The sequence below is a fragment of the Eptatretus burgeri genome, chromosome 15, assembly GCF_056783735.1.
Source record: "Eptatretus burgeri isolate ZD-2024b chromosome 15, Ebu_testis_v1, whole genome shotgun sequence".
Lineage (NCBI taxonomy): Eukaryota > Metazoa > Chordata > Myxini > Myxiniformes > Myxinidae > Eptatretus > Eptatretus burgeri.
In genome coordinates, this window is record NC_140975.1 from 10,150,277 (window position 1) to 10,177,181 (window position 26,905).

General features: G+C 44.0%; 1 protein-coding gene across 2 annotated transcripts in view; it reads left to right on the top strand.

Annotated features, from left to right (window-relative positions):
* The window catches only part of LOC147011477 (protein NDRG3-like), a 161,324-nt gene that overhangs the window by 21,702 nt on the left and 112,717 nt on the right, over positions 1 to 26,905 (top strand). For both annotated transcript variants that reach the window (XM_085856892.1, XM_085856891.1), the window contains one exon: positions 16,439 to 16,515. In XM_085856892.1, the coding sequence (XP_085713018.1) occupies positions 16,444 to 16,515 (72 nt within the window). In that variant the 5' untranslated portion in view covers positions 16,439 to 16,443. Of the gene's footprint in view, positions 1 to 16,438; positions 16,516 to 26,905 lie in introns of those variants that run through there.

The window sequence follows — 26,905 nt, forward strand, 5'->3', positions numbered from 1 at the left end:
TTGTCAAATAGCTCTTACACAGCCTGGAGGTGTGTTTTGGGTCATTGTCCTGTTGAAAAACAAATGATGGTCCACAAAGTTAATTGTGAGTGAGGGCCCCAGGTCCGGCTTTTCCGAGGAGAAACTGGGATTAACCCCCTAATAATACACTCGGTACCCATGGTCATAGCAAAATATATATATAAACGCCCACCCATCTCTCACCTGTGAATGGAGGGAATAATCAATGAAACCCAGGTGGCAAGAATTATATTAATATATCGAGTCCTCCCATGCTTTTCTAGCCAATGAAGCTGCATAAAGCAACCAAGAAAGGCCATCAAGGTCAGCCCTTTGCTGTTTCAAACCCTTCCCAGAGTAACCAAATCACTTAAACCCAGGTGGCTAGGAGGAAGAGCTGATTGGTTGTTCCCTCCATTCACAGGTGACAGGTGTGGGTGGGTCTTTATCATTTATGTATAAACTGCTTTCGACATTTGCACGTGGTACATGCTTGGGAGACTCGTTGGTATGCATTGCTGTCTGTGCTGCTGCTGATGATTCGCTAATAAGCGATGAAACCGGTCCGGTAGCTGAGGGGTGTGTTGCATTGGGATTCTCATTTGTGAACGTCTTTGCAGCTGTGGAGGAACTCTGGGAAGAGTTTGAAGCAGTAAAGGGCTTTCCTTGGTAGACTTTCTTGGTTAGTTTTATGCAGCAGCTTCGGCAAGAAGAGCGTGGGAGGAGTGTGTATACAAATATATATTTATATATATATATATATATATATATATATATATATATATATATATATATATATATATATATATATATATATATATATATATTTATATATATATATATATAGTTCTTGTTGCAGTACTTGCATGGAAGTTGAATGGATGATTATGAAGAGGTGGGGAATGAGGTTTCCTTTGATGGGGGGGTGGGGGGGGGCGGAGGGAAGCAAAAAAAAAAACAAAGCCTGACTATCTGTTACAAGCTCGGGGGTTGGGGGTTGGGAGAAACAAAGTACAATTTGAAATCTAATCTTCAGGTCAGAGTTTAAAATGACAATTCAGCGATTTATTTAACAAGTGTGTATTGTGCAACTGTTCTGTTGAAGTTCCATGACTACGTGACTTATTGCAGGTTTTAAAAATTGTCCTTGAATGACGTCATTTTCTTACCCGAGCTTTGTAAGTGAATGAAGTGCATGCGATCACAAGTTTGAGTAATTGCTTGGCCCTGCAGTCTCCCGTTTGCGTCGTACCATTTTGGGTGGTAGGCGATTACGTGATTGGACTTGGAATTCGTCTTTTGATCCATCGTGCACGTCCGATTATGCTTTTTGTGCAACATCTAAAGCTTGACATCTCTCGTGCTTTGTTGCTCGAGTACGGTGCGGATCTGTATTTCGGCCGCTTAGCTGTTGTGACCTCTTCTCGGCGTCTTGTCCTCTATGAAAAGCCTGTAATTGGGCTCGAGCTGCCTCTTCAATTTCATTTCGACAGTAATTTGTGTTTTAAATCCTCTGAGTACAGTGCAGGAATTTTATCTTGGTTGTTGCTGCTATTCCCATTCAAAGTGGTGTGAATGCCAAAGGCAAATGGTCTCCATGTTTCAGTATTTTGTTCACAAAGGTTTTGAGAAATCTTTCCATTTCTTTTCATTTCATTTATATGGGTTTAGGTTCATGGAGGAGCTAAATGACAAAAGGCTGCATGTTCATAAACGAGTGCCTGGCTGGAGGGGGGTTCGAGGGGACGGCGTATGGAGGGGGGGTCGAGGGGACCGCGTATGGAGGGGGGGAGGTTAGATGGACATACACCAAGAACTCAAACAGAACTCGGTGGAGTGCTTTCCTCCGACAGGTTGAACAGTTCATGTTTTGTATCCCACCGATCGGTAGTATCTGGATCCGGACCTTACCCAATATCTAATCGGCTTGTTCTTGTCACCTACCCAACTCTTCTACAAAGTTTTGTTATAACTCATCCATGTCGTTTGGAGATATCGTGCTGCAAGTTATCATTTTTGGCCCCATCTCTCAATTGTGAAGAATGGCATGATAAAACTTCCTTGTATCCAGATCTTCAAAGTCTAATCAATTATAGTGGGGTAGCTTTGGGTGACAATCGTTACAGGGCGGACAAAAGCGCCAAACTTTGTATATGGCTTCTTTTGGCTATAGGAAACAAATTTAGGAGGGGAGCCCTGATGAAATGTTCTCGGTATGCGATCAGCGCAGTGAAATCCAAGATTGTCGCCAACGAAAATAAAAAATCACATATCTCTGGTTCTGGAAGTGCTATCAACATAAATTTTGTGTCAAAATAGGGGTTTTTTCGGGTCAAAAAACATTATTTTACACATATGAATGTCCTCTGCCAGCTTATTTTGTCATTATGATATATGTGACTTCAAAAATAGAACTTTTTCAAAAATATATTAGTTTATTTATACAGCATATCAATACATGTGTAATTCCTGAACATTATATATGATGATTCAGACTCCAAGTCAATCAATATACCAAAATAATCAGCACAACAACTGATACGAGTTGGCTTTCTTGCCTTTCATGAAAGTGATGTATCCCTCTTAGTTACATTTACATTTGCACAGAGGAGTGCAGCTGAGGTTGTCCTTGCCACACTTCCAGTGTGAACAGTCACCCTCACAACAACATTTCATCAGCTCTTTACAAGCTCTGGATACTTCGGAGATAGTGATCCATGTTGGCACCCAAGTGTCATTGATTTTGCTCCATCCAAAATCTTGGGGATCTGGACACACCATCTGTACCTCAGTACTTTGTGCCCAAATTCCAACTTGGTACACTGCTCTCTGGGCATGTTGAAGCAAAGCATCCGAGAAAATGAGAAATATTTAGATTATACTATTTGTTCAAAAAACAACACTTTTAGCAAATTATCATTTTTTTTATTATTTTAATTACCTGCGTTGGTGGCAATTTGTCCATTGTCCGATTTTTGTGGCAGAATATGTCAAGCCGAGCTTCATTAACATTATTCAGGGGGCTGGTTTTGTCATAGATGATGATTGCAAGCCTTTCAAGCTTTTTGAAGTGAGGAGATGATGCATCAAGAGGGTGGAAAGGATGCTCAACCAGGTATGAAATTGTTTGTCACTTCACTGTATGACTGCCAGGCCAGCCAGGTTGATTTTTTTTTTTTTGCCTCTTTCTCGAAAAGACGATGTCGCATTGCACCCATTGAATGCGTGGTACATTGGCATTGCCTGGGATTTTTGCTGTCCAAGACTGGAACAGATTCTGTTGATGCTGTAGTATCTGAACTTCTTTCCCATTCCAAAGGCCACCCATATATCAGCCTTAGGTTGGACTATCTGGAGACAATGATATTTGCCAATTAGTATCACAACTACATTGGTGTCCACATTACGGACTTCAACTGACTGCCCCATGCGCAAAAGCATCCTGAACGTGGACCAGTATTTGAGAATCTGCCTCCTCGTGGTTGCAATCCAACATGTCTTCATCACAGCCCAGTGATATAACTGACTCCCCTAAAGCAAGCAAATTATATACTGTATTCAGCATATTAACTTGATTGAATATAAACTCGATTATAATCCTTGAATTTATCATACTATCTGTAATGGTGTGTTAATAAACCTACCTGACGTGATGTGTATAGCTTTGTTGGGAGGGCATATCATTTCACCAGCCTTATTCGAGAGGAAGTCGAACAGTTCCTTTTAGTTCGTACATTCCGAAGAAAGTCTGGCCAGTTGGTGGGCAGTTTTGCCGGGCCAGAGACTTTCCTTCTAATGCCTTTTCCTCGTTTCTCTCTAGTGGAATCCTTCAAACTGCCAGGAAGATACGTATCCCAAACAATGTCGACCCTTTTGCTGCTATCTAGCTGCTTTGACACATATGGAAAGAAGACCTTGCTGCTATATTCATCAAATGTGCAGACAGCACCGTCCAAAGCTTTACAGTCAGTTATTAGGTGGTTCAGGCTGACCTGATTCCTCCAAACATTTCAAGAGTTCAGACTTTGTGCCTGTCAGATAGTCTACCCAGATCTGACAGAGATTGAGGGAAGGACTGCACTTGATGTGAAAAAAAATCCTTCAAGTCACCCTCACGGTTGTTGTTGATATGCAGTCTAAATGTATTATATTTTACAAAATCACTTGTTTTTATCATAGTTTCAGCTTACTTGCAATTAATGTTGGTCAACCCATCCTTGCATGTGTCAAATGTAACTTCATCTTGGGTGTGGTAGAGAAGTAGGTCACATGGGGTGCCACGAAATGTTATCACACAAACAAAAAGGCTTTAAAGACACTCCTGGCATTGAAGCTGTATGTTGAATAGCATTACTCGTGTTTGTTTCTAATGTCCATCAGTTGTAAATTTACTCATTTGTATTAATATTTCAAACTAGTGTTAATGGTATGCATTTGGAAAGCTTATCCTCATTATTTTTGACAATATGCATGAAGATAATCAATCTTTTTGATTAAAAAAAAATGCATAAAAATATTTTTTAAATAATGTTTTTTGCTTGAAATGCACTAAATCAAATTCCTGGATCCTGAAAACCCCTATTTTGACACCAAATTCATATCAATAGCACTTCTGTAGCCAGAGATATGTGATTTTTAATTTTCGTTGGTGGCCATCTTGGATTTTGCTGCGTATATCGCATACCGTGAATATTTTATCGGGGCTCCCCTTCTAAATTTGTTTCCCATGGCCAATAGAAGCCTCATGCAAAATTTGGCGCTTTTGTCCACCCTGTAACGATTGTCTTGAAAATTGACCCTGAGCCACCCCACGATTAGTCCTTGTCACACACCCAACCTGTCCACCATGTTTCATCCAAATCGATCCATAGCTTTTTTTGAGATATCCTGTTCACAGACCGACAGTGGTGAAAACATAACCACCATCCACCTTCGGTGGTGGAGGTAATGATTGGCAGAACATTTGAAGGGCAGAAGTGAAAACGATGAGACATCGGATGCAGGATGGAAGAGCATTCCACAAACTTGAGAATAAGGGACGAATGAATCCAGTTTGACTGCTAGCAGTCCAGTTTTTTTTATTTTTTTTATTTTTTTTTTCTTTCACCTGCCAGTTAACCAATAACTTTGGTAATGTCCTGTGATCTACCATGTACGATACAATGGTTGTAAGTTTACCCTTTCTTTTCCATCAGGTCAGGTATGGGATCATGCGCTGGAGCAGCGTGTCGAAGGTTTCTTTACCTTTCACAAGTATAAACTCGTCTCACCTCCATTTCATTGTTCTTTTAGCCTGACAGGGTAGGGTGATCTGGAGGTATGCACCCTCACCCCTTCAGCTGTCCATCTTGGGTTTGAATCTTGACCCAGGTATAAAGTGTTATCCTGGCATTTCACAAGTCAGGTGATTCATCAATATTTGTGCCGTTCCTCAGATGGATGTTAAACTTGGTGTCCCATCTGCCAGCATCAGTTGGGCATTAAAGATCCAATGATATCCTTTGCAAAGATTAGGTGAGCTATCACGGGAACCCTGAATAATTAACAGATTCCTACAGGGGGCACTGCATCAGCAGCAGAGCCACACCCCTCAGCAATGCCGCAAACCAGCAGCCAATTGCTGCATCCGAAATGAATTAATGAATTCTTATTTTCATCTCGCCAATAAAACAAATCTTCCTGAGTCCATGTTGTATCGCGCTCTTCCCGAGGGGATTTATAATCCAGTTGTCTCTCCCATTTCCACCACTGAACTTTACAAAACACACTTGGACTCTGTTGGCTCACTTCTTCTACAATTCCTCTCTACATGCTTTGGTGCATCCATTTATCTTCCCACTGGTTTCCATTTCCCCACAAGCTTTTGATGCCTGTATTTGAAATAAATAAATAAACAGGTAACTTGGTTTGTTTTCATTTATATATTTATTTATTTATTTTGCTCAAGGCACCTTGCCAAGAATGGCACTGTTAACCAGCTACGTTGGTGTAATGGTTAGAGGTTTGCAACCATTTTGCAGGCTTTGACGGGCCTCATGGCCACCCCGCGTCAAAGTTCCTTGTAAGGGAGCTCGTATTATTATATAACGGTGTCTTCTAATGTGTCGCATTGTCAAATGTCTCAAAAGGATATCAACTTGCTCTGCGCCTTGCTTTTGTGCAAAATATTGTCGTCTTTGTAGCTTGTTGGAGAAAATCGGCAGGGTTCGTTCAATAGGTGTTATCGTCGATGACTTTATCTCTTATTACAACCTTGCTTTCGTCCGATGTGTACCCGAATCGTAAATAACTCTCGCTCTGAAGATACGTCGCTTGCTTTAAAGTTTCACATCACGCAATAATGTTGCAATGTTTGTGTTTGTCAACTCACAGGCCAGGCTCCGTGGGACTGGAATCGAGGTTTTCTTTTCTTGTTTGAATAATCTTTCAAAGCACTCGACCTGCAATGTTTACAATGTTTATCTCGATTGAAAACCTGGCCGAGTTTGATTGCAAGAGAGACTTCGATAAGCTCATTTGTGGCTGCACGATTGAACACGAGGGTCAGGATTGGAAACTGAGATGGAATTTCCATAAAAAAAAAGGTTAAAAAATGATCTCATCTTGATTTTGGCTTTTGAGGGTTCTCAACCGTCCGCTGCAATTAAAAACTTGTGCTTTGTTTTTTCGGGGCAAAGCTAAGAGAACGTTTTGAACATCTCGCCTCAATTTTTCTCGTAAATTACCGAGGCCGCTTTTTTTTCCTTTCTCTCTGCGAGATCCTTGGACCTCACCTGCGCACGTTCTGCGTGCCGATAACAATTGCAGTGCAAAGCCATTCTCCCGGGTCATAAACTTTGGGGACATAATCTGTATCTCATTTGTGCGATGCTCGTGTAATAATGGGCCGATCAGCCGGTGAGATTGGATATTGTTGTTTGCCATTGCTTTTTGGTTAGTCAAGTCATGGTTCTTGTCTCGGTCGTTATTGTATTGGTGCGAGTAATGGAAGAAAGGTTTGTTGTGGTGTTAAAATTTGCGTTTTAATGCTATGCTTTATTTCAGATGTTTTTTCATGCTCAACAATCGAGCTGATGTGATGGCTCTTTGGTGATTACTGCATTACTATGAACAAACGTGTTTTACACATCTCATTTCATGAGTGTTTGAACATCTTGTGACTTTTGATATGCACTTTGCTCTTATGATGATGATGATGTGTGTGTGATTTATCAGGCCTGTTCATGAAGGAACAAATGCAAAAATGGTGAGCAGTTTGCTATTTTCTATTGTCTTAGGCCACTGGGAATGAAGATTTCATTCCATCAATCAAATTGAATGACATTCGTTTTCATTGAGGAAGTCTTAAAACCCCAACAGTTGAAAAGGTGCTGTTGATGAAACCACGCATGCACACGCACACGCACTGCTGGAATTATAGATAGATGTATTTAGAAGATATTTTCACACCTCTTTTATCAATTTAGTATGATGCATCATGGTGAAAGGTTAGAGTACGATATGGAAAGGCTGGACCAAACTGTCTTTTTGCTTTTTTTATTTCCTTTATTTTCGGTCATTACAGGATCGTTATTTAAACATCTCGTTTTATTCAGCAGAGTTGCCTTGACACAATGGAGTAACTTATTTTTGAATTCCACATGGAGCATAACCGAAATAAAAATACCGAAGTGCGAAACGAACTTTGAACCGTGAGGGGCGGTGGGGAACCTGCGGAGCCTGAAAATGGTTCATAGGTATACAGAGGTAAGAGGATCCATGAATGGTGAAGTTTTGCTGGACTCGAGCAAAGTTCGAATCCTTGGCATTCTTACTTGGTCTGAATTCTGAAGAGTTTACCCCCCCCCCCACAAAAAAATCCCGAGTCCCCCACCCCCACAATCCCCCAAAAATGGAGTCCTACATCACTGGCATTGACACTAACATAGAAACAAAAGGTTTTTTGGGTTATATCCTTTGTCATGACCATTTACAAAAAACTGTTGGAAGGGAAGGTTAAAGGCAAGAGAGGGAGAGAGAGTCCAATAATTATTGTTTGGATTATAATAATTTGGAAAATAGTGAACTGGACCGGGCTCTGGAATGTTCTAGTTGAGCATCCAGACGAACAAAACATGGCAGCTGACCTCACCTGAATCTTGCTTATCCAAGGCTAGAATACAAATCCTTCAGCTGGATGGAACTCAACCTAAAGGATCAAAAGAGGGGGGAGGGTTTTTGACCCCACTCCAGGGGGCAGGGCCAAATATAACACTGCCGTCTCGCCTTCTTGCCATGTGGTGATCACAACTAGCAAGTTTGGTGAATTTCTGCTCAATAGTTTAAAAGACAGACCCCAATATCCCCCCCCCCAACAACATGGGGATAATAATAATAATAATAATAATACCATTAAATGACCCGGATTAATCGAACATTAGTGTGGAGTTGTCCAGCGAAAGCCCTTCACAAACTTTTTATGACTGAAGGTGGTTTGGGCAGGAATTCCAAATTTATTGAGGGTGCTGCCAACAACTCGTCTCCTTTTCGTAAAAAGATGCCATGGAACTGTTTAACACAAACCAATGCCAGTAAATGGACACGCAGCTCAACACCCATCCGAGGGGAGGAAGGTGCCTGCGAAACACCAATCTGACTTTATATTCCTGACCAGTACTGAATCCAGACCAGCCAACGAGCGTTGGCGTACTCCCTCGACAACATTGTAAAATCAAATTCCTTTTTCAAACGGGAGAGAAGTGCTGTTTAAAGCAGCCCATGCTTGTAAAAATGATAAAAGGGGAAAATCACAAGGTTCTATCCCAACACACACACCTGTGCCAACAGATCTCAGCGCAGATGCAAGTACTCTTCTATACCAGTATCAGCTATTCACCATCCCCCACCTCCCACCCCGTCACACGACCACCAACAATGGTGGGAAAGTTTCCCAATGACATTGGAAGAGCAATCATGACTGATTCTGAAAATGTTCAAAAAAATAAAACATGATTCCCATCTTGGGTCAGGGTTTAACCCTTAAGCTCTCTAGCATGTATAACTATCATTTCAATGAAATAAGACAGACATCAGTGTTGAGCTTTGGTCTCACAGTGGAAACAGCTTTCAGGTAACTCTATTACCTGGGCTATCTAATAGAGACACGTCATGAGTTTCATCATCGCTTTACAATTACGTTTCAGGATTATATTTGGAACATTAAATGAAGCAACGATGTTCATCCCTTCATGGCAGAAAATGTTCACATTATGATGTAAGAAAAGGATGGAACGTGTGAGCACGTGCACACATCCCTCTTGCGCATTTATTTTCTATCCTTCCTTCACTTTTTCTATTTCCTCAATTCTCACCTCCATCCCAACCACACCAACCCCATTTACCACATCCTCGTGATCTTAGGAAAGGTGTGTGTGTGTGTGTGTGTGTGTGTGTGTGTGTGTGTGTGTGTGTGTGTGTGTGTGTGTGTGTGTGTGTGTGTGTGTGTGTGTGTGTGTGTGTGGTTTCACCAACAGCACCTTTTCAACTGTTGGTTTTAAGACTTCCTCAATTGAAACGAATGTCATTCAATTTGATTGATGGAATGAAATCTTCATTCCCAGTGGCCTTAGACAACAGAAAATAGCAAACTGCTCACTGGTTTGAATTTTTTTGGGGTGGGTTGCACGTACGGGCACACGAGAGCGAAGGAACTGCCTGTGTGGTTGTTTCTGGCTCTCGGTTTGAAAGCTTGTTTTTTTTTTGCACGTATGGCCACGTACGTACAGGCACGTACTAGTTTTCTAAATGACATGTAATCGAATGATGTCCTTTTTAATATAAATTTGTGTTTGAGTTTTTCTGTAATCTCCACATCTCGATTTCCACAGCAGCAAAAGTCCATGCGAGTTTGCTGCATATTTTCGGGATATTCAAACAGTTCTGCTTCGGGTTACATTTTACTAATTAAGACTACATGATGAAGTCGTTTTAAAATTAACAAGTAAACAACTTTAAAAGTTAAAAAAGGTGCAGATAATACGATCACATTTAAACGTATGATGAAAACTTGAAAAGTAGCATAATTGTCTAACTTGCAGGCAATATCTTGTAGAAATCTGGCAAAGTGAAAATCACTTTTTGAATGATTTATGTCTGCAATTTCAGCTGTTTTTGTTTGATGCTGTTTTGGACTTTTATAACTTTGACAGTTGACAAATAAATGCAAGTTTTTTTATTTTTATTTTTTATTTTAACCCCCATATTTTCTGGTTGAGATTCGTACGCTATCAAATTCGTATTCTGAAAAGAATGAGCAAATTGCAGCAAGAGGGCCATCCCATGGAATAAAATATCGATGCAAGTAACAAGTTACACTGTTGGTCGGTTTTGATATTCTACTGTCTTCATTTACATCAACACAAATAAATGTGCTACGTTTTATTTTTATTTTTATTTTGCCACTTTACAATACACTTTCAGCACAGCACAGGACTCGAACTCAGAATGCCAAGGACGGATTCAGACCAAGTGGACTCGACCACAACACTGGTTTGTACCAAACGAGCTTATATCTTCAGCATAAAACTTAACGAGCTTATCTTTGGTTTGGTTTGTTCCAAACGAGCTTATCTTCAACTGTACTTAATAGTTGTCTTTTTCTCTGTGTCTTGAAGATTATGAGCATCGGCCTTTTCATCCACATCTCAAATGCCTCCAGCCTGCTTACCTTTGTGGTTTCCAATTGTCCACATATCTCCACTGTGGAATAGTGTTGACCACACACAGCACTGAGCTATTCTTACTCTTGGTTTATGTTCTCATTTGTCGAGAGACATCAAACTCTTACTCATGGTTGTGGAAACACTTTGAGCTATCTCGATTCCCTGTCTGATTCCTGTGCCATATTTCCCATTCTCGCTTATCATATGGCCAGGATGTCCAAACTTTTCCACTTCATCGAATCTTTGTCCATTTACTGTGATGGACTAACTTGCTTTTTGCTTATCAACATTGTCTTTGTTCCTTTTGTTTATCAACATTTCATGTTATTTGCCTTTCCGATTCACCGCCGCCACTATCCTCTTTGGTTGCTCTGGTGAACCCACCATTGATTCAGCATCATCGGCATACCTGGGGTTTATTGGAGAAGTACTTCCTCCCGCTCAATTATGACCCCCTTTCATTCTTTCCATCCCTCTGAATAAGAGTTCTATTTGCAGGTTACACAGCGTTGCCTTACACATTTTAGAATTCTATCCTCTGGGGAGAAACCCTTTTCTGTTTTCATGACTGCCATTTAATTCCAATATAAATTGCCTGCAATTCCAAGATCTTTTCCATCTGTTCTAAGGTTCTTGAGAATTCCCATCTGTTTCAAATGGTTGCCATTATTGAATGCTTTCTCGTTAATTTGCGTCTGCCTTTGGTGGTGGAGGTATGTACTCACCCCTGTTTGTCTATGAGCAGGATATCTCAAAAAGTTGTGGAATAATTCAGATGAAACTTGGTGCACAGGTTGGGTGTGTGACGACACATTTATTTGATTTTTGGTGAAGATCCGGATCTGCATAAGATAATTATTTATTCTTTGTTTTTTCAACTTGTGATTCTTCACAATTGAGAGATGGGGCCAAAAACAATTTGAAGAATATTTCAGAAAGTTGGGGACGAGTTGTGACAACTTAGTGGATGAGTTTGTTAGGTGACGCGAACAAGCTGCTGATATTTTGGTTCATATTCAGATCTGGCCTATCAGTGTGATACAAAACATAAACTGTTCAGCCTGGAGGAGGAGGTATGTGCTCCACTGAGTGTCATTCTCATCGAGTTTGAAAAAGTCATTGTCCTGTATTTCCAGATAACATTACTACCTCCACCACCGAAGGTGGAAGGAGGTTGTTTTCATTGTCTGTCTGTCTTTGTTACTTGTAAAATTGAAGATTTTTCAAGTATATTGGTCAGTGGATTTTTGTTGGTCTGTGTTTGGCTGTTTGTCAATCGCCTACAGGTTGCAATTCTAAACCGATTGTCATAAAACTTTACCAAGCTGTTGAGGTAGCCTCAACTGAGAAGCCGATTGATTTTGAGGTCAAAGGTCATCTTGAGGTCAGATTTCTAAAATCATTTTTCATGCGATTGACTTGAAAGTTGAACAGTATTTGCACATTGGGAAATTTCAGGTCAAAAGGTTAAAGGTCAACTCGAGGTCAAACTTCGAAAATCCTTTTTTTTAATCTGAAAAATCACCAATTTACATCCTATTAATGTGAAAATTAAACAGCAATTGCATAGTCCATCTGAATTTAGAAACCAACTGTTGTTGCGGTCAAAAGGTCAACTCAAGGTCACATTTCTAAAATCAAATTTCAATCTGAAAAATCGTCAATTTTCATCCGATTGACCTGAACTTTGAGATTGTCAACTTTAATCTTGATGAAATGGACAATTTGATGTATCCATGGCAACCTTGGAAAGGAAGGTGGATTTTTTTTCAAGTGTAGTGCTCTGCACGACGTCTTTTTCTTGTTTGTGTGCAGGATATCAAAAAGTTGTGGGTGGATTATGATGAAATTTGGTGGACAGGTTGGGTGTTCGACAAGGACGAACTGATGAGATTTTGGTTAAGATCCGGATCCGGCTACTAGAATTTGGGTAATTCCACTTAATAATGAACATGAAGCATAAAATTTGAAAATGTATTTTTCAAAAGGATTTCTGTTGGACGGTGTTTAGTTAGGTCTAAATTTTCATAATTTATGCGATATTTACTCCGTGGATGATGTCACGTGATTTGGTGGCCATCTTGAAAGAACTGCCTCAACATCTTCCAACGGTATGTCATTCTGTCTGTTATCATTTTGTCGAAAATGTTACGTCCGTTACAGTGAACTTTTCAAAATATTTTAACACAGATCGTATCGTTGGAATATAGAAGGTATGCTTCTAATGCTTAGTTTGCTTTCCATGAATGAAAGGTATACTACAAATTCGTTATTTCGCAGGATTTAAGAATTGTGCTATTGCCAGTTTTAGTTGTGTCCATTTCGATGTTACGTCCGTTACGCCTCTTAAATGTTTATTTTTGCTTTAGTAGTAGACTACACAGTGTGGTTTGTACCAATATCAGAAAGCCATAGAGACTAATTATGATATGTAATCAAGAAACTCTCTGTAATATGGCCAACCTTTTCAAAATTTCAACATTAGTGATGCAATTTTTGTCTCAATGTTACGTCCGTTACGCTGGAATGACCCATTTTTAAAGTGATTCTGTACTCTTGAGAGATGGGGGCCAAAACCGATGTATATCACGGTATCTCAAAGTTGTGGATTGATTCGGACTAAACTTGGTGGACCGGTCAGGTGTGTGACAAGAATTGATTCAATTTTGGTGAAGATCTGAATCCAGATAAGATAATTTTTTTTAATTTTCAAATAGTTTCACCATTGAGAGATTAGGCCAAAAAATGATATATGGCATGATATTTCAAAAATGTAATGGGCCCGATATGTTCTCGTGGATGAGGTATTCGCTCTTCCGAGTGCCCTTCTAGTCTTTTTATTCTTTTTTTCCTTTGCCTATCTCCTATCTCCAATTTCCTAATCCCCTCCAGAGTTGTTCTCAGTAATACGTTTGTTCCTTGGCTCATCAAGATTATGGTTCTTGTATCTGTATAATTTGCAGACTTGAACAAAAACAACTTTGGCATACCTGTGATGTAGTTGTGACGAGCCATCCAAAATTGTAACTCGTGCCATCGAAACTGCTTCGTCGGCACCGATGCCCTGTATGGAGCATTGCTCATGATCTGATCTGTGATGCAGCTTATCTCATGCTGTTTCATCACTTTGTCAACCTTCTGATGCTCGTATTGTCTCTGGTCTTGAGCATTGCTGTCGCTATGTCATCTTGGCTCGTAGCTTTCCATTGCTTGCAATTTACATTGCTCCTTGTAATTTCGAAAAAAAAAAAAAAATTTGCATACAGTCAAAGTTTGTGGAAGAGCTCGGACACAGAATGGATCAGGACACAAGAGGACAAAAGGAACCTCAGAAAGGGATGGGGTTAATACCAACAACAGGACCGAGGGAGCCTATCACAAGTATTGGAAAGGCTACGAGCCAAGATCACATCACAACAGAAATGCTGATGCTCGTGTTGTCTGTGGTCTTGAGAAGGGTGACATGAAAGGGAGATGGACAGCAAAGCATGTTCCCGTAAAGTTCAGGGGTCGGGGAGAATGCAAGTTGCTGGTGAACCATGTGCACCCTATAGAAACATTGCGGGGGGCGGCAGAGACAAGGACTCAACAAGGAGAGGACAGAGGGTGCAAGACCGGAAAGGAGGTGGAGAAAGACAGTCTACCGACCTGTGATGGGCCCATAGACTTGGCCTTGTCGTGGGAGATTCCAATTATCTTGAGGGTCTTTGTTTCCACATCATCAAGCTGAGCAAGGTAGAAGGCAGGGCCCCCAGCCCAGTGCGGAGTGCATTATTCAATCATGCTGTGGATACTTCACTTTGGAGAATCTTCAGACTCCTCATCTCTACTTTTTCTGGGGTGTGTCCCCTCATCTGTGTTTCGTTCTTGTGTACATAAAGTATATACAACATTACAGTACAATTCAGCATTATCTTTCTTGTTAAATCGGTTACTGCTATTACTGGTGTCCAATGAGAGAGAGAGAGAGAGAGAATGAGAATGAGAATGAGAATGAGAATGAGAATGAGAATGAATTCTGGGGAACTCATTCACCTTTTGATGAGACCCTCATGCAGACATCACAGTCACGACACATGTATCCAACGAGAGAGTTCAATAACTTGAATTGAATAACTGTTACTCCTGATGCAGGTGAGTTTCAGGACTCGTGGTCCTGTTTTTATTTTGTTTGACTTCCAGACAGGCAGAGTAAAAACATCATCTCTCCTCTCTACGCATCTGCAAGCGGGACATTCAGAGCTAAAGTCCGGTAAAGTGGCAAACTTGTCTTCCCATTCATGTTCCAATTCAATTTAAATGTCGTTCCTCGATCATGAACTGATGGACGGGATGAACCGACCAATTGCTTAACCCCACTTTTTTGCATCGCATGCGTGGAGTTATCATCCATCCATACCTCAATACCTAACATTCGACTTTTTTTAGCCACTGCCTTTCCAACAAGATAATTCCTTCCATTTTTAATGACTGAAACACTGCTACCTTACTACAGTCTTACGTCTCTTCTTTACTCTCAAGCTATGGCCCCTGGTCTTGTCACTGTCCATTCTGCTGGAAACCCTTCTCCACTTTTCTCTGTCGCCTTCATTATCTTGAACTTCTCAATCAGATCTCTTTGGAATCGCCCTCTTTCAGGGCTTCTGTCTTGGGTGCTTTGCTTTTTCATTCAGTTCTTGCCATTTCTTCTCAATTGAGCCAACTTCTTCCTCATGTGGATTTCAGTTTACACACACCACTCGTAACATTTTGTTTTTTTCTTTTTTTTGACTTCCTGCTGCAAACCTTGCCTGCAATTCTTGTTGCCTTGGCAAACCATGTGTAAATACACCCTTTGTTTTGCTTTCTTCGGTACCTTAAGATTGAGTTTCACTGTTTCTGTAACTACTTTCTGGTCTGAGTTTGTGTCTGACCCAAGAGAGGTCCCCCCCCACCCCCGCCTCATCCAGGACTAATTTTCCAAGTTTATAACTTTATTGTTGCCTGCTCAAAGCATGTGCTGGAATAGATGTGTTGGTATGGCTTTTAAGTTAGATTAGTTGATTGATTTTTCGAATCTTCAGGGGGGTCAGAACTGCCTTGTCGCGATTGAATTGTCACTTAAAAACCCAGCCTGCTCATAAATGACCTTCATGGTGGGCTTATCTCCCTGCTCCATCATGTCTGTTCTACATGTGATGCGAGTCCATTCATTGTGGTTGGCTTGTATTTATTCCCTTCCCTTGTTTAAAAGTCCTGAAAGGCTTTTGGATCCTATCCTTTTCACTCCACTTTCCACTTCAAAATAATAATGGTCTTCCAGGTTTCCTTCCCCTACTTTCCTTTCCATTCGGCATACATATTATCTGTAAGGCAATGTTGTACTTGCATGTTGTGGTTCTCTTGCCTTTTCGGTATTGGCGCTGTCAAGAAAATGAGCAAAGGTTGTCCTCTTGGCTTCAGAAAGCAATTTGTTTAAGTGGTGGCTTTGTATTTTGAGCATGCTCCGGCGTTCCACGTTCCTGTCTTTGTTCGGTAAACTGGAGCTTGTGTCGATCATATCGCTGTCCTGTCTGGGGGGACTGACTGGCATAAAAAAAGAGCACTGCACACACACTGCCTGATGAAACGCATTGCTCACGTGCCGTCCGCTGGATCGCATTGACCATTGCAGCTGTTGTTTGTCTTTTCTCTTGCACAGTGTTAAAGTGACTCTGGTTGTTTGTTTGTTTTTTTTCCTCCTCATTTTTGTCTTTCAGCAACGATGGCAGGAGAGATGCAAGAGATACAGATAACAGAAGCAAAACCTTTGCTTTTGCCAAAAGAAACTATGGGGGTAAGTTTGGATAACTCTGTTGCTCTGCTTCACAATGCTTCAACTTGGCCTCTTGTGGCATCCAGCAGGCTTGCCACGTGGTGATGAAAGTAGGTGGCCTCATTACACTGTGGTTTGGAACTTGGATGAGTACTACATCACCACCAGAGGGCACCATCGTTTCTTACACGCTTGTTTGTGCCTCCCGGATGGGTACCAAACGCTGTTGAAGCGAATCTCGCATCGTGACGGGTCCAATATTGTTGTACAATGAATAATTGTGGATCGGAGTTTAGTTGGTATGATGTAAGGGAGTGTATATGTGTGAAAGCTTGACTTTTCTCGTTTTGAACAATTGTGCAAAAACTCTTGAGGCCAGGTATTCCAAATTGGTTTCCCATTTAATTGGTTGCAAAATGCAGAGCACGTTGGTGTAAGTTGATAATGCTGAACCAATTTATCAAAGCTTTTTAAACTAGGACACTCGGTCGAGCCCATACCCTCGCCACACAATGCCTGATACACGAAAACATATCGAGCCTAAATAAGAACAGAGTTCAATTTGTTCGACCACTTTATTAGCGTGGAACAACAATAATCAAACAAGTATTGAACAGGTTGAAACACCCACAACATCCCTGGCTCCGGGTCAGGCTGCGCATGCGCACTGGCCCAGGGGACCGTCGATATGTAGAATTACCGTAAAGTACAATGTTCTCTATCTCCCTCCGAGTCTTTATTATGTTAATAGATAAAGGCTGAGAAAATATTAAGTTTAATGAATGAACAAAAGTTTATATCGCCCATCGTGTGACTATTCCATGGAGTAGTCCTTGTGCCAGGCAGGCACGCTGGTCGCTCTGGTGGATCGGCGTTGACCTATCGCTGGTGCTGGTGGTGTCACATCGGGCCCCAGTGGGGATGGGGCTCTCGGGGTTTCAGGGGCCGATGGTGGCGTCTGAAGGATCGCGCGCCTCGGTGTGCCTCGTCCTGGTGCTGCTGGCGTGTCTAAAACGGGTGTCGTCTTGCGCCGGGGTGTGCATACTGACGTCAGTGCCGGCGTGGGCCCCGTTGGCGTCGCAGATGTCACGGGTTCGCTGTCGAGGTCAGGCAGTTGCGGTGTTACAACGGGTGCAGGTACAGTGATTCGGGTTGCTAGATCATCATAGATAGACCGGGGTGGCAGCTGGTCATTGCGAACTGGGCTAAACTTGCGCAGGAATTTCCTGTTCCGAAGTGTGACTCTGCCCGAGCCATCGATATTGATCACGTATTGGTCGTGTTGGCGTACCTCCACGATACTGCCTGTCTTGTCCCATTTTTTTGGGTGGAATCCTGTCTGGTTCTGTACGCGGACTTGGTCCCCTACAGCAAGTGGCGGAAGGCGTTTGGTGTGTTCTGCCCAGGTGTCGGCTGTGCGGATATGACGTTTGCGGAGGGCCTCCTCCCTCGCTTTCAGGGTCTCATGCCAAGTGTCGTGCGGTCTGTACTTCCCGGGGATAATTGGGATGAAATCGCGTATCGGGCGGCCGAAGACACACATTGCCGGGGAGATCTTCGTGTCAGGGTCAGGCGTGTTACGATATTGTAGTATCGCTCTCTGCACAGCGTCAGTGTCAAGTTCTCCCTGCGGGCTGGTGTTGTCCGTGATAAGTCGTTTCATTGTCTTAACTCCAATCTCCGCGCGACAGTTGCTGTGAGGGAAGGCCACCGATGACAAGCGGTGGTGTACGCCCCATCTGTGCAGGAATGACCTGGTCTCGGTGGAGGTGAACTCCGGTCCCCCATCCGACGCGAGCTCTTCTGGTGTCCCGTACGTCACGAAGGCGCGACGTAAGTGGTTTATGAGTCCGGCGGCGCCACCCGTCGACTTTGAGATGATCGGCCAGTTCGAGTATCTGTCCACCGTCACAAGGTAGTGTGCACCCCTGTGTACAAAGAAGTCCGAGCACACTGCCTGAAAGGGGTAAACGACCGGAATAGGTGGAGTTGGTGGCGCTCCAGGCTGTGATGGTGCCATCCGGTGGCAGTGTTCGCAGTTTTTCCGAGTGGCGCTGATGTCGGCCGACATGCCTGGCCAGAATACAGAGGATTCTGCGTGGGCGGTCATCATTGATACGCCCTGGTGGGCAGCGTGTAGGGCGCTCAGCACATCGCCGCGGAGTGAGGGTGGTATGACTACTCGGTCCTTGTATAGGATCACTCCATCTGTCGATGTAATGTTCTCGCGGTACTGGTGATAGTCGCGAATTGTCTCTGGCATCTCGATTTTTGAGTCGGGGATGCCGTTCATTGTCATTCCCTCCAATATGTGCATATCGCCATCGCTGCTGGTGGCTTCCCTGACGCGATCCTATGTTACTGATCGCAATGATTCGAGGCCCGCGGCACACCATGCCAGGTTGTCCTCGACGTCATACTCCGGCTCAGTTTGGCGTAGGAGGGACAGGACGTCGGTGTGCGTGCTTGGTTGGAGGTGGGTCGCTATGGTGGCATTGTCATCTGGAAGGTTCATGAGTGGAGGTCGCGTGGTGCCAACTGGCCTGCGCGACATGGCATCTGCCGCCTTGTTCTTCATTCCCGGGATATGTATGATGCGGAAGCGATAACGCAGGGTCTTCTCCTTGAGGTTCCTGAGGCGGGGGTTGGGTATGTCGTCAAGTGCTCTGTCCGAAAGGAGTTTCAGCAGTGGTTTGTGGTCTACCGCAACGATCAGGTTCTCGCAGCCCAGTACGAAGTAGCGCACTTTGTCCAAGGCGTCCGCGACTGCGAGAGCCTCGCCCTCTATGGGCGCGTATCTGGATTCTGCCGCGTGTGTAAATCTGCTGCCGACCAGGGTTATTTTCCATCCATCAGTGCAGCAGAATGGTCTAACTGGCACGCATCGGCAGTGCTTTTGAAGCAACCAGAATCCGATTCCCTCCTTCGACCAGTCCGTGGCGATGCATGTTGGCTTAGTTTTGTCAAATATGCGGACACCGTGTTTGATTTCTTGTACGATCACGTCTTTCGACTCGCGGAATATGTCCTCTAACTCCATGGACCACTGGAAGCGTTCTCCACTTTTCAGGAGCTTCCGGAATGGCTGCATTCGTTCGGCCATACTAAAGGCGTATGCCACCTGGTTGACAAGCCCGAACCACGATCTGACGTCGGTGATGTTACGCGGTTGTGGGAAATCGTGGATTGCTTCCAGGTAGCGGCTGCACGGTCGCACGTCGGTCATGGTGATGGTGAAGCCCGCGAAGTCCACCGTGGGTGCGCTGAAGACAAACTTCTCCGGGTTGAGGATGATTCCATTCCGGCCGCATATATCCAGCCATTGGACCGCCTGGAAGTAGCTCCCCTCAATCGTGTCTGACCATAGGAGCGTGTCATCTACGCACTTGGTCTTGTTACCAATGTCCGCGACGATCTCATCGTATCGTCGTGAGTAACCGTCCCCGATGCCATATACCCTTGTGGGGCAGATAGGTACCGGTAGCGCCCCCATGGAGTGATGAAGGTCGTCTTGTGGCGGTCGTCCTCGTGTAGGCGGACGCTATGGTAACCGTTCCATGCGTCGAATACTGTCTTGCGCTTCCCGTTAGGTACGCGTCTCGCCTGGTGGAACGGGGATTGGGTGTGGTGGGTCTCGCGGAACGCATGCTTGTTCAAGGCCTGAAAGTCGACGGTGCGTCGCGGCTTGCCATTCTTTTTCGCGCAAATTACCATGCGGTGACACCATGTCACCGGCGTGCCGACGGGTACTTCCTCCAACACGCCGAGCCGAACGTCCTGGTCGAGGCCTGCTTTTACCTCATCTTGCCAATGTATGGCCACGGAGATGGGAGTGTGATGGGCAACTGGTGTCGCGTTCTCACTGAGCATAAGACGTAGTGGCGGGCCGGTCATTCTCGGTAGTGGCTGGTGTGGGCACGTGTTGAATGTGCTCTGAGCATACATCCTGAGTAAATGTGACTGTAGTGCCTCTCTGTTGGCCTCGGTCGCTGGCATGGGGAGTGCGGTCGGCTTGGTCGGCGGCTCCGCGCGTCGCGGGCAGTCGCACAATTCCGAGGTCGTCAGATTCACCTCTCCGAGTGTCGGGAATCTGTCCGAGATCATTCCCAGGTCCATGCAGGCCGCGCGGGAGAGGAATATGCGGTCTGAAGAGTCCGTCACATACGCGATTTGGCGCGTCTCCAATCTCCGAGCGTCGTCACTGTTACCGGCGAATCTGACTACCACGGCTCCGAGGATACGAATTCCTCTGTTGTTTGCGGCCTTCATGGTCATGGATACAGGTATGAGGTCCTCGGTACTCAGGCCCATTTGTTGGACGACTTTAATGCCGATCAGGCAGCTCTGGCACCCCGTGTCTGCCATAGCGGGTAGGGTTACCGCGCGGGTGTGTTTCAGGAGGTTAAAACCCAGCGCTTTGTAATCCTCGCGCTTGTTGGTGAGAGTGAGGTTGACGTATGGCTGCAGGTCGGATATGCGTTTCATCCACTTATCGCACATATCATCGTACAGGTGGTGAGCGAGGGGAAGCGTGCGCATTTCGTCCTCTGTGCTGGCCATGGTGACCGTGCATAGCTCGACGAAGGCTGCCGTCTGCTCGTCGTACATCCCGTCGGTCTCCTTAGATGGGGGTCTTGCCGATCGGCCGCCCAGGCACGCCTTGTCGAGGTGATTCTGGCGGTCACACTTCCGGCACTTTTACCGTATCCGGGGCACTCGGCGCGTCTGGCGCGCCATTGAGGCGTTTTGCCGTGGCCCACCTCGCCGCAGTAGATGCATACTCCTTCGGGCTTGGCCTTCCGTTTTTCCGGCCTGGCTCCTACTTTGGCGCGGACGTCCTGTCGCTTTCCCCGCCGATACGAACTACTGATCGCGTCCGTGCTCTGAGTGTCAAGCAGGCGCGATGCCGAGCGTTTTCCAGACTCTTTGGCCTCGATATACGCTATCATGTCCTTTAATGGCATGTCCTGGTTCTTCTCACCGAGTAGGTCAAGTTGTATTGCTTGGTCCGCGATGCCACGGACAACCACGTTGCGCAATATCTCTTCGGTGAAGTCGTTGACCTGATCGCACCCCGCCTTGGTGCACTTCATTTCATACTTGCACGTGTCCGCCTGCCCCTTGATGCGGGCGTGGAACGACCGGACGGGCTCCTCGTGTCCCTGCCGCATGTTAGACAGGGCCACTCGAGCTACCATCGTGTTCTCCGTCCGGACGGCGAGCGCCTTCATGGCGGCGAGGACGTCTTCTTCATCGCTGCCCACGAGGCTCCGACCCGCCGCGCGAGTGAGGTCCTTTCTCAGCTCCTCCTCACAGCACTCCAGTAGCTGCGCGACTATGTCGGGTCCGACAAGCTTAGTACCTGTTTTGTATTCGCCCCAGCGGGTTATGAAGTACGACCAGGCCTCGCCCGTTCCGGCCAGTGCTATGGAGGGACGCTTGAGTTTCTCCATCTTGGCATTCGAGCTCGCCGCCCTGGGGGCGGCGACGTGCACAGTGGCGTGTATACTCAACATGGCGGCCACCACTGCCGCCTCTGCGTGTGTAGCCATATAGTCACAACCCTCGATCGGGCACTCTGCTTCCACCGGCGCCATAGGAACAGCTATTCTGGAGTAAACGTTCTATTTTCGGTGATGCACACGTGTGTACAGTGTCCTGGGGCGAAGATTGGGTACAGAACCCGAGAAATCCAAACTCACTGTCGACGTTCTCGTGGTCCGTTTTCACCCAGTCGTGTCCTCCTCAGCACCGACGATCTTTACTCGACTGCATCAAGTTGTTTGATTATAAATAAGAACAGAGTTCAATTTGTTCGACCACTTTATTAGCGTGGAACGACAATAATCAAACAAGTATTGAACAGGTTGAAACACCCACAACATCCCTGGCTCCGGGTCAGGCTGCGCATGCGCACTGGCACAGGGGACCGTCGATATGTAGAATTACCGTAAAGTACAATGTTCTCTAGAGCCCAATACATTTTTGAAATGTCAGTGCGTCTCATTTTTGGCCCTGTCTCAATGGTGAAGAATCACTTTAAAAATTCTAGTAGTCTGATCCGGATGCGGATCTTCACCAAAATCTAATCGGTTTCTCCTTGTCACACACACCGAACCTGTCCAAAAAAAATTCATCCGGATCCGTCCACACTTTTTGAAATCCTGCACACAGATAGACAGAAGGGTGAAAACATAACCACCTCACCTTTGGTGGTGGAGGTAAAATTATTGTATTGTTCAAATTGATATTTAATTATCATTCTAATAAATATGTTGTTTATTTTTCCCCATTTATGCAAGTAAATTGCTTGTTTAATGCCCTCTAGTGGTCGAGGTAGGTACAGGTAAGAAAGATGGCACCAGCTGCAAAACTACTCCTTGGGTAATAAAAATGTATTTCCTAATTTGTTCAGAAAAGTAGTGGTCTGCATTGGTGGCACAAGAGAATGAAAACCTTGTAATAAAATGGTTCCAAGAGTTAACTGCCGTAAAGAATCACAAGGTGCTAACGTTTTGAGCTTTACCCTTGGCCGATGCAAAATAGAGATGGTAACGGAGGAAGTGGTTGATTACACGGTGGACCCCCTGCCCTGTTCCCATCTCTTTTACTCTGGTGACGGGTGAAGCCCATCACGTCAGCACCTTGTGATTATTTTCATGGCGAATAACTCTTAACAATCTCGTAATTTATTTAAATACTCCTGGGGTATCAATGCCATGGAAATGAAAGCAAAATCCAAGAAAGCGACACATTCTGAGAAAGTCGTAGCCATAGGATATCAGTGTTCAAAGGTAACGCAAATTACACAAACTGAGAATTACTCAATCTGGTCATTAAAAATTTTTTTTTTTAATTCCCTTTTAGATCATATGCTTTTCAAGTGACGCACTAAGCAAAGTATGCTGTTTGAGTGAATTTCCAAACGGTTTCCGCAGAGGCGGCCATATCGTGGCGACAATTAGCTGTGAAGACTTTTGCGATGTCACTTACTTTGAGGGTGCATCCTTGCATCGGAAGCACTTGATTTGTGGAGCAACTCATGGAATTTTGGAAATCATTTGATTCATATGCATTGACAGTTTCTCCTGCAGTGCTCATTGAGACTTCACAATGTTGATTTCATGAAACTATGCAATCGCTGCTCCTTCTCAACATGACCTTGCCCAATTGCTTGGGAACACTTCCTACTGGGACCCTGACTTGATTGTGCAGCCTTGCATTACAAATTTGTTTTGAGGCACCTTTACTCTCACTAGAACACTTCGTCCATAACAGTCTTTGCTTTATTGGGTCCTTCAACGCACAAACACTAACTACTTCCCATAAATTTGTTGCTCACTGTAATTATAATCGTTAATTGAACTCGTGCACTTGTACACGGTTTTTTTTTTTTTTTTTAAAGAGCGTCTTCTGCTGAAGCAGTTGGTGGGGGCAGATAACAGCAATTTTTGAGAGGAATCGTGCAAATGATGATACAAGCATCAAATTTGGCACATTTGTTCTCCAGGGGATTCTAATCAAATCTGCCTGATTGGCCATTTGAAAATCCAAATTTTGAAAAAAAAAATAAAAACTTCAAAAAACTCGATCACGAATCAATGCTGGATCCTGAAGAAGATTGGTGAATGTTTCAGAAACATGATCAAAGACGTTCCAAGACTGCCATGCAGTTTTCTTCCCTTTACCGTGGAAGGCAGACACGACGTCACATCCAGTGAACGCATGGAAGTATGGGATCCCTCGAGCTTTCTCAGGCCTAATTGCAGAAACTACCACATTGACTGGAATCCATCACACCTTGGCCAAAGGCAATCCACATGTTCTCAAGACCTAGTTCCTGTAAGGATGGTAGTACAGACATTGCTATAACTCGTACGTCCGTGTCATTAGCCTTGATGATGGACTTGCTACCATCCGTCGTTGCATCCATGGCGTGTACAAATATTTGAGTGTCAGCTTCTTCATGACAACATGGAGACACGGCATCCAGTGACTTACTTGTGTTGCTCTTGGCATCTTCTCCTTTTGTGACAATGACTGTGCTTGTCGTCTGTGCTTCACATATCTTTTCCGCAAGGAAGTGAAACAGCTCAGTCTTGTTGCTGTCATCTCGAAGAAAGCTTCTCCAGTTACTTGGGGTCTTACTGGTTCCTGTCACTCTTCTTCTGATTCCTTGCCCCCTTTTGGACCTTGCTTCAGACTTAACTTCTTGTACACATCAAACACTACGTCCACCCTCTCGTACCTGGCACCATAGGATTCCACCTTTGGGATGATGTCTTCTTTAGCATAGTCATCAAATATCTTTGAAGTGCGTGGAGGTAGGGCATTGATAAGTGCTGAGCCATCAATGATGACTGCATCTCCCCTTTGTTCTCTGTCTGGGATGTTCACTTGCACTTCAAGAATTTCAGCCAGCGAAGTATATTTATTTCAAATTTACTTCAAATATTTATTTATTTTTTTCTTCAAAATTTGCATTTTCAAATGGCCAATCGGGCAGATTTGATCAGAACAGGAATGCCAAATTTGATGCTGGTATTATAATTTGCATGATTTTTCTACTATCTACTACACTGTCTCTTGGTAACGTTTATAACCCTCCACGAGTCATCATTCTGACGCAGGATACTTGTCATGTGCAGGGATTTGTAATTTGCTCAGTGTGTCTGTGATTGCTCGCTTTCTCTTCACAAAGTACACCATGGGCACTTTAATATCCACTTACTAATTCTCGCGAATAGGATGCCCAGTTTGACGTCCATCCGACGGCTGGCAATGGGCTCTGTCTATCTTTATTATCTGTTTACTTTTTTCCCCTCCGATATCGGTGGCTAATACCTGTATTTAAAATTTAAAAAAATTTACGCAGGTTCCAAAAATATGTAATGGTCCATGACGTACACTTCATTGACGCACGATAATTTTTCAAAGTATTCCCACATGGGGCTTCCCCCCCCCCCCCGCCCCCCATGATGGGAACGGTTATTTTACTTCCAACTTCAACTTGTATAATAGATGATTTTGGTTTTAAGCAAGATCAGTATTGGTAGTCGACACAGGCCAGTATTGCTATCGTGGATCGCCATGTCAGTAACTGGCACATACCGGTTTCACTACCATGGGTCACCGTACTGGTAGTCAGCACAGGCCGGTATCACCATTGCGGATCGCCGTGTCGGTAATCGGCACAAGCTTTATGAAGCACACCCGATTCATATAAAATAACCGATTAGCAATTGCTTAAAAACAGCCACGAAGGCAAGGAAAAACGTGAATGCTTGCACCGTTGTACAGTGCTCAGATGCTGAGGGTTGAAAGTTAAAACCTACTGTACCTACTGGTAAGTCTTGACATCATACGTTCCACTGTTCCAGGTGCAGCCAAGTGCATCAAAGCTATTTAAAGATTGTAAAATCCTTTCTTCAATGTGTTGATGTACCAATATTTTTGTGGATACACCGATTATAATTTTTTTCCGGTATACTCGATTTCAATACTGGTATATTGATGTATCTCCATACCCAAGCCAGCACACTTTGATACCTCTCCCTGCCTGCCAAACACCAGAATGATGCATTGTCTCTGGGTCGAGATTCAATCCTAGGCCAGACTGCTCAGCCGCGTACCTCTAGCGCTGAGGCTATCCTTCCAGTCGTGTCTACAAGAGCATGCCTTCTTGTTCTGCTCCCCAAGTTTACCCTGTAAATGTTCTCAAGCAAGAGAAAATGTACGTTTTGATTACAGTCCAAAAATCTATGTATATTGGCACGTCGATGTGTCTAACGGAACCTCTCGTCATGCCAAGAGCTTTTGCGACTCCTGAAGATTGCCAAGCTTACCAAATTCACACTGAACTGTTCTTTCTTTCCCAGATATATAAAACACCAAGGATCACTCCAGTTCAATGCTGATCTTTGTGGTGCAACGCATGCGAGGCAAAAAACGTGAAAACGTGTCTTGTGGTTAAAATAGTTTTATTAAAAGTAATGCGACGGGGTTAGACAAGGCAATATATCTGGCACATGAGGACAACAAATGTGAGATTTAAGGCATGAAAAACTGAACTTTTATACAATAGGGAACTAGAACAGCACTCAGTTTGAGCACATACCTCAGCCAGGCTTAACAGTTTCTGTTGTGTATCCCACTGATAGGCCGGATCTGCATCTGGACCTTCACCACAATCTATTTGGATTGTTCTTGTCACCTACACAACTCATCCACCAAGTTTCATCTGAATCTGTCCACAACTTTTTGAGATACTGTGCTATACTCTATATCGTTTTTTGGCCCTATCACTCAATGGGGAAGAATCATTAAAAAATTTATCATATCAAAATAATCAGTCCTTGCCACACACCCAACCTGTCCACCAAATTTTGTCTGAATCTGTTTGCAACTTTTT